At 37.7% G+C, this 9,075-nt stretch overlaps 1 protein-coding gene across 1 annotated transcript; it reads left to right on the plus strand.

The window, feature by feature from the left end:
* The first annotated feature begins 6,064 nt into the window (after window positions 1-6,064).
* Window positions 6,065-8,817, plus strand: LOC120264239 (wall-associated receptor kinase 2-like). The gene is made up of 3 exons (XM_039272041.1): window positions 6,065-7,331; window positions 7,512-7,676; window positions 7,779-8,817. Exons 1-3 carry the CDS (start codon window positions 6,419-6,421, stop codon window positions 8,744-8,746), a joined length of 2,046 nt encoding a protein of 681 aa, XP_039127975.1. The 5' UTR covers window positions 6,065-6,418; the 3' UTR covers window positions 8,747-8,817.
* The last annotated feature ends 258 nt before the right edge of the window (window positions 8,818-9,075 follow it).

Raw genomic sequence — 9,075 nt, forward strand, 5'->3', positions numbered from 1 at the left:
CCCCATGTTTTTGTTCATCAATGATTGAATATATATATATATATATATATAATATTAATTGTAGGGAATGATGGTATGTTATAACTGTTCAATTAATGCATAATTATGTTTTTTTGTCTAGATTTTCATAATATATTTTTTTTTCAAAGTAAATGGTTGTTATTTACCATATACTAAAAAATAAAAGATGAGTTCATATAGAAAGAATTTGATTGTAAACAGTGGTAATTATAATGTTATGAAAAAAACCTAAACAATATCAACTGAAAAAATAATTAAAGAAATTAATTTTAGATATACATAAGAGAACCTAACCACCTGACCAAGCATAGGGTCTGAAAAAATAAATAAACTAATAAACTTTGATTTTTTGTGGTGCCCTTAAATTGAAATAATATAATAACTAATTTAATTTTATTGAGAATACCAAAGGGTTCATATAACCCGGCGTTACTTGTGTTATCGGCCTCATTGCAAAAATCTTTGATATGAGGATTTAAAAAACCTAACTTCAAATTATGTTGGACACATTAATGTTTTTAAAAAAATTATTTGTAGGTACGGATTTGCAATCTAAATCTCGTGTCACTTTATAAAAAAAATTATTGAGAATTCTAATTAACCATTGCCAAATTACTCACTTCTATTATTTTCAATTAATATTGTATATATGTTTGTTACTTCCACAACTGAATATCCTATCAATGAATAATATATAAAATAGACAATTTAATATTTATTGATAAAATTTAAATATTATTCAAAAGCAAATCTCTATATAAATCCTGTGAAATTATGATAATTTATAGTTTTTTTTATTTAAAATATAGACAAATTACATAGAGAAATTGAGTTTTATAACATTTATATTTTCTATATTCTCTAATCATGTGAGTTGAAATTTAAATCAATTTTTTTTATTTAGATAAATATTTTATAAAAAAACCCTACTCAATAAATCAAATGTTCTTTAAATAAAATGGTGGCCGATTTTTTTATCCCCCACTAACCAATTCAAATCATATGACAGATGTCTCTCTCTCTCTCTCTCCATTTGGAGAGGAAAGTACTAATGCATGGGCAATGAATGGTACGATGCATGGCTGCCAGGACAAGTGCGGCAACCATCTATCCTACTTGAGTTACTCTAGCTCACTTGCATAAACATACAACATGCATGCGCATTTGATTTGATATATATACACACATAATCCTTGTAGATATCTAGGAGAATAATTAAATCAAGTAAAACTTCAGGTAAGAAGAGGTCGTGTAGTTATAAATAATGTTGGAGAAGTAAGTGTTCACATATATATATATATATATATATATATATATAAAGGGGGATGAATCACTTAAATTAAGATAAAAAAATACAAAGCAAAAGCCAGGAGCAAAACAGAAGGCCCAGCTACAAAACCATCCACTTGATGTGGAAACAACAAACCGAAAAAAATACAACAAATAGAAGAACAAAGGGCCTCCTCAAATCCAACAACGACAAAAGGACTACGCCACACTCAAGTCCTGACCATCCTCTCTCTTGGCAGGCTCACCACTCCAGCCTCCACAAAGCAGGGACCGAGGAACTCCAAGCTATGCTGAATAGAGGTCATGAAGTCCTGCAACTTCTCCTTAGCACTATTTGAAGCCACTGAGAACCAAGATAACAACATACTATCAATCGTTAAAATAATAGCATGAACATGCAAAATAGTTCCATTAAAGATTCGATCATTTCCAGTAAGCAAAATATTCCACACAAAAGCTTTAACTATCAGACCTCCCAAATCTCTTTGAGAAGGCCTCAGATTGGCCCGCCAGCAGGTCCAGACATCACTCATAGACAGGGGTAGGTCCAGAAGCTATAGAAATCTAGCTAAGGACCCCCACACCTGCTGCGCAAAAGAACATTGGCTGAAAAGATGACCCATCGACTCCGATGCAGAGTGGCATAAAACACAAGTGGAAGTCGGGAGCTGGTTATACCTACGCATCGCAAGGTTTTTCAAGGAAATAATCTTGTTCTTCCAAACAAGCCAATTGAACAGATTAATTTTTTTCGGACACGGGCTTCGCCAGAAGAATCTTGCCACCGGGCAGCATGTACCTCCCTCGTTCAGAAAATTGTAAAAAGATTTCATGGAAAAACTAACATTCGATGTAAGGCTCCATCTTTTCTTATCCATCAGATCTTCAGACACCAAGGAAGATGGCTATGAATCTGTGAGACCCCTGAGACTTCAGAGAAGGGATTCTGTTAAAAGGTGGGCCAGATCACGAAGAGAGCCATTCAGATCTGGCGATACACTAAACGCATCAGGCCATAGAAACATCGGTGCTCTCCCGACCAGCGGTTTTTCCAGAAGAGGGTTTCTCTTCCAGTGATGACATCTTGCCGAATACAACCCCTCAAAGCCGGTAGACAAGTAGAGACCTTTTTCCAGAAAAAGGAGATCTGCCCCACCTGACGAGGAAGCACATTCCAATTGGACCCCTTGTAGTTGAGGAGAATTACACATGCACCGCACCAAGTGAGGTTAGTTAAAAATTTCCACCACCACTTTCCCAGCAAAGCATTGTTAAACATACTTAGATTCAAAATTCCCAAACCCCCTTGGTCACGAGCCCTGCAAATGTGCTTCCAACATACTAAATGACAACCTGGCTCGTCGATCTCTTGGCCCGATCACAGGAAATCCCTTCTGATCAAGGTTGTCGGGACCCTGACCGCCCGGCGGTTCAACGGAAAAGCGGAACCGCCATGTGGCCGGCCCGGGATACTCTCATCGACCCGGGTATTAAAAAGCCCGGTGTTAACTCGGTGACCCGAGGCGGTTCAGCAGGGAACCGGTTGACTGCCCGAGTCAATCGAGTCACAATGTTTAATTTTACAATATTTAATAATTTATTATTATTTTTCTCATTAGAAACCACAAAAATCGTGTATATTTATTAACATTAATTTATAATTTATAATCAATAAATAGAATTACAATATATATATATATATATATATATATATATATATATATATATATATATATATATATATATATATATATATATCATAAACATACCAACAAAAATTAATATTTATAAATAAAATTTATTAATGTGTTATGTAAATACTTTCTAAAAATTTAATTTATTAAGAAAATAAAACAATAAATGAGTGTAATTTTATTATAAAAATATAAAATTAAAGTATTCTAATTAAATAAAAAATATAAGAAAATTTAAAACAAAATAAAAACTCAATTGAGATATAAGAATTAGTGAATTATTTTTTTATTTATTTTAACAAAAGCAACAAATAAACAAATAAATAAATAAATAACACCGAGAGAAGCTCGATAATTATATATTAATATATTAAATTTATAAATATTTAAAAAATGTAAAAATAAATGACATAATTAGAAAACTCTACTGTATATAAGGTCATTTATCAATTTAAATATCAAATTTGAGTAGGTTTTATAATATAATTATGGGTTTAATATTATATTTGCTCATTATTAATTATTATAATATTTTTTATATTTAATTATTGACCCTGGTTCAACCCCGGTTCGACCCGGTCGAACCCATTGACCCCTGACCCCTGGGCTTAGTCGGGTCATTGCCCGGGCCGGGTCTGACAACCTTGTTTCTGATATGATCAATTGCCTTAATAACCCACTTTGGTAGTCTAAACATCGACATCCAATATGTAGGAAGAGCAGAAAACACCGAGTTGACAAGCGTATGCTGGCCACCTAAGGAGAGGTGTTGTGATTTCCAAGAGGATAACCGTTTCCTAACTTTAGCAACTAGCCCTCCCAATCCTGTCACCGATGTCTTCTGCCTGAAATAGGTAACCCTAGGTAAGACACAGCTAGGCAGCTGGCCTTTCTTGATTGAGTATAGGCATGTTTTTGAAAAATTAGTTTCAAGGCCCGACAACCCTTCAAAAACATAAAGTAACAGCTTGATGATCCTAAGATCCTCTACTCCGCCGACTAACAAATCATATACATAGTGAAGATTACATTTGCTACCAAATTCTCCCAACGGAACACCCAGCAAAACATGTGAGGATAAAGCATGAGCAAACATTTCGCTCAGAACATCTGTGACCAAGACAAAAAGCAAAGGTGAAAGAGGGTCACCTTGCCGCAAACCCATTTGGTAACAAATATAACCGTTCGGAGCACCGTTCACAAGGATTGAAGCCTTTGAAGAGCACCAAATGGACAGAATCCACCCCCTCCATCTACTCTCAAATCCCCTAGCCTGTAGAAGGTCCAACAAGAAATCCCAATCCACCTTGTCAAAAGCCTTGGCAAAGACCACTTTAAGGATGTGCCCAGGAATTCCCCGCTTATAGAGACTGAAAATCAGCTCCTTAGCAGTAGCAATATTGTCCAAAATGCAACGCCCCTTAAGGAAAGCAAACCGGGTCCTTGTCCATTAGCTCATTAATAACCTTGCTAAGACGAGTCGCCAATATCTTTGAGATGATTTTAATTGAAGAGTTGATCATGCTGATGGGCCGGTAATCCCCTTGAGACTCCGGTGATTCCACCTTAGGAATAAGGACAATATTGGCCCAATTGATCCTTTCCAGATTGTCTCTACCAAAGTATAAATACTCATAGAGTTTGAAAGATCCACCTTGATTATATCCCAGAAAAATTTAAAAAACTAAATCTGGAAACCATCTAGAACAGGAGCCTTATCCCCTCCAAGTTCAAAAACAGGATTCTTCAATTCCTCAAGCGAGAAGGGTCTCTCCAACATTGACAAGTCCACATGGGCCTTATTAGCCAAAAGCTTCCCCCAATCGATCGATCTTGAAGTGAAAATCCCTCTTGGTGCAAAATTGATGATGGAACCACTTGGCAAAGACATTGCCAATTTCTTTGGGATCCGCTAGGTCCGCGTTGTTAATCCTAATAGTTGGAATGAAGTTATGATTCTTATGCCGGTTGGCAACCGCATGAAAATAGTTGGTGTTTTTATCTCCTTCCAGCACTGCAGCCTTGATCTTTGCTTTCAATACAATTCCTCTTGCCTTCGTCAACATTTGAGTCAAAATAGTTTTTTTTAATTATGTAATTAAGGTGTTAAACCACTATTTTATTAAATCTAAAGGTAAATACCAAAATAAACACAACATATATCACCATCTACTAGATATGAAAGTCACAAATAAACTTGGTGATCCGGTAGGTTTACTAGAGAATTGGTTGACCAGACCAGATCTAATTGGTTATAACTTAAAAAATTTATTTAAGAAAAAAAATGAGAAGTAAAAAAAAAAGCTCCTGAAAAAACATAGAGTTGAGAAGAAGAACCACCGCCGCCAGTGAGAGAAAGTGAGGGAGAAGTACAAGAGAGAGCGGCGGGGTGAGAGAAAGTGAGAGAGAAGGCGAGAAGCACAAGAGAGACAGAGAGAGAGAGAATGCAGTGATTTTTCATTTTTGTGAGTGCAACTTAAGGGGCGGGAGAGGAGAATATTATTATTTTTTTCTTCTAATATTTTATATTTTTTTAAAATATATATAAAACTAAAATTTTAAATATTAAATTTAATTATATTTCACATATTTTAAAAATTAAGGAAAGTATAGAAAATTAAAATTTCAAATATCATATTTAACGATCTAACAGATCAACTCTCTAACTCCTGGGTTTGGCCAATTCAATGCTAATTATGCAAATAAAAAAGACTACAAAGACTCGAAAGAAAAAACAAGCACTTAAAAATTATACAACCCAAACAAAATATCCACCACAAGTAGATAAATGCAACCAAAAACAGGGACCAAAGTGGGACCGATCTGAGAAAGTTCTTCTCTTTCTCCTTCTTCTAGAGATTACACTGTGGACTAGTATGAATTTGACAGACTCAAGGTAAGGTTATGGTACCAATCTTAGAGCAATCACAGAGCAATTACCTGTCTTCTTGAGATTACACTGTGGACTAGTATGAATTTGACAGACTCAAGGTAAGGTTCTGGTACCAATCTTAGAGCAATCACAGAGCAATTACCTTGGCAGACCATCAGAGAGAGAGAGAGAGAGAGAGAAAGTGAGATTCGGCTTTAAATGTCCAAAGTGATAAGGAATTGATCCATATATGGCAGAGATTGGGGATTGGTACAATTTTGATATAGTCAAGGTTCTCTTTAAATGAGATGCGGACCATATGGTTCATGACGTGCTTGACTTGGCAACACGCCTAGCAAATGGGCAATGGACTAGTCTTCAACCGTCGAAGCTCTTGCCAGTTCGAACTCCCCATCATATTCCTCACCTTTCTCCTCCATTCCACTATAAATATGTGTGTGTATATATATATATATATTGTGCGTGTGTGTGTGCGAGTACTTATCAGCAACAGCAGATAAATTAAGGAAAAGTCTGAGATATGTTTCTCTGTTTGCTGGTTCATGTGTTATTAGTGTTCTTGTTCTCTAGTTGTGGTACATGTTCGATGGGATTGAGTGGCACCTTGCCTCGCTGCCAGGACAAGTGTGGCAACGTCATCATTCCCTACCCCTTCGGTCTCTCAGATAGTTGCCACCTCCCCGGCTTCGATATCACATGCGACCACACCTACAATCCACCAAAGCCATTCATCAGCACGGGCAACATTGAGATTTTCAATATCACGGATGAAACGCTCACCGTCGACTTCCTGATTGCTGGTGGTGATGACTGTGAATACGGCAACACTTATACCCATTCTTGGACCCGCCTTGGTGGTGATCAACATCCCTACACCTTCTCTCAAGCCAGAAACATGTTCGTTGCCATCGGCTGTGACACGCTTGCTGTCTTCTATGATGGCTCAAATCCTAACTCTTCCATCAGTGGCTGTGTCTCTATGTGCAGTGACATGAAGAGCATCGACAACGGGACATGCTCTGGCAATGGCTGCTGTCAAAACTCCATTCCCAAGGGTCTCAAACGCTTTGATGTTAAGCTAGACACAATCAGTGCCAAAATTGGTAGCTTAAATATCACCACCCCCAACAAAAATAGTACCATAACATTCAGTCAAACGATCACCAAATGTAGCAAAACTTTCCTGGTGGATAATGAGTGGTTTCAGTTTCAAGCCTCATTCATCAATTCCTTTAATCGAACGACAGTTCCGGTTGTGCTAGACTGGGCCATTGGAAACCAGAAATGCGACGTGGCCATAAAGTCCATTAACTACACATGCAGGGGCAACACTCAGTGTGTGGACTCTACCAATGGCCCTGGTTACCGCTGTAGCTGCCTCCCTGGATACAAAGGGAACCCTTACCTTCAAGTTGATCCTGATGGTTGCCAAGGTATCACATACTCTTCCATTTTGAATCTTTCATAACTACCTAGCTAGGCATACGAATATGTATATATATATATGTGTGTGTGTGTGTATAGTATTAATATCAGTAGTAATCATTTAGAAAAACAACACTAATTAGCATTATCATTCCTTCTTAATTTATATATTTGGGACTCTCATTCAGATATAAACGAGTGTGCTAGCGATCAAATGACCCACAATTGCTCTATGCTCTGTGTAAACACTCCCGGTAGCTACTATTGTTCATGTCCACATGGTTACCAGGGAGACGGTAAAATCAATGGTACAGGATGCACCAAAAAATCCAAACTACTACAAATTGTTCTCGGTGAGCTAATTCTTTGTCCTCCTTTCGTGCACACGCAAATATATATATAGAAATAACTGATACGATGATTCTACTCATCACTGATCTGAACATAAACATTAGGTTGTGCGTTGGGTTCCTTGTTTTTTCTTATGGTCGGTATTTGGTTATCATACTGGGCAATAAGGAATAGAAGGATGAACAAGCTAAGAGAGAAGTTCTTTGAACAAAATGGTGGATTGCTCATGCAACAACTGCTCTCTTCCCACAAAATAGGAACTAAATCCGCATGCATCTTCACCGAAAAAGAACTAGAGCTTGCCACAGATAACTACAATGAAAGCCGAGTCCTCGGCCAGGGAGCCCACGGTATTGTCTACAAAGGAATTCTCACAGATAACCAAATTGTGGCCATCAAAAAGTCTAAATTCGTGGACAACAACAACAACAACGAAATCAATCAGAAGGACCAGTTTATCAATGAGGTGTTCATCCTCTCACAAGTGATCCACAAGAATGTGGTGAAGATCTTGGGTTGTTGCTTTGAGACACCAGTACCACTACTCGTGTACGAGTATGTCCCCGGGGGAACTCTTTACCATCATATCCACAAACAAAGGGGCTCACTTTCATGGAGTACTCGCTTGAAAATCGCCACAGAGACCGCTGATGCATTGTCCTACCTTCACTCTGCCACTGAAAGACCAATCTTTCACAGAGATGTCAAGTCTGCAAACATTCTTCTTGATGACAACTACATGGCCAAAGTATCAGACTTTGGAGCTTCCAGACTGATACCACAAGATACAGACAACATGACAACAATGGTTCAGGGAACACTTGGGTACTTGGATCCAGAGTATCTCCACACTGGAGTGCTGACAGAGAAGAGCGATGTTTATAGCTTCGGAGTACTCCTTGCTGAGCTCCTAACAGGGGAGCAGTCAATTTCATTTAAAAGAAAAGAGGAGGAGATGAACTTAGGCATGTATTTTCTTATGAAGATGAAAGCAGACACACTGTTTGATATACTAGAACCAAGAGTAAAGACTGAGGCCAAACAAGAGCAATTGCAGGAGTGGCTGAGTTGATAAAGAGATGCCTTAAGATCAAAGGGGATGAGAGGCCAACAATGAAAGCTGTGACCTTGGAGCTTGAGCGTTTGAAAAAGCCAAGATGAGGATAGCCTGCATGAATGGCCATTGAATGAGGGGTGGAGTGGATGAGAGCTTGGTTGTCAAAACAAAAAGGTTTTACAATTGGAATAGGTTTGAGGATGAAAGCTTGCTCCGTGGATCAATTTGGTCTTATAATACTTCAGATCTTGAGACAGGGAATTCAAGTGATCAGCTGGTAGGTTCAAGTTCAACCATGGCCTTATCTAGCAGCACTATGAAGACTGAAATCATGCTGACTTCAC

This window comes from Dioscorea cayenensis, chromosome 7 (assembly GCF_009730915.1).
Source record: "Dioscorea cayenensis subsp. rotundata cultivar TDr96_F1 chromosome 7, TDr96_F1_v2_PseudoChromosome.rev07_lg8_w22 25.fasta, whole genome shotgun sequence".
Classification (NCBI taxonomy): domain Eukaryota; kingdom Viridiplantae; phylum Streptophyta; class Magnoliopsida; order Dioscoreales; family Dioscoreaceae; genus Dioscorea; species Dioscorea cayenensis.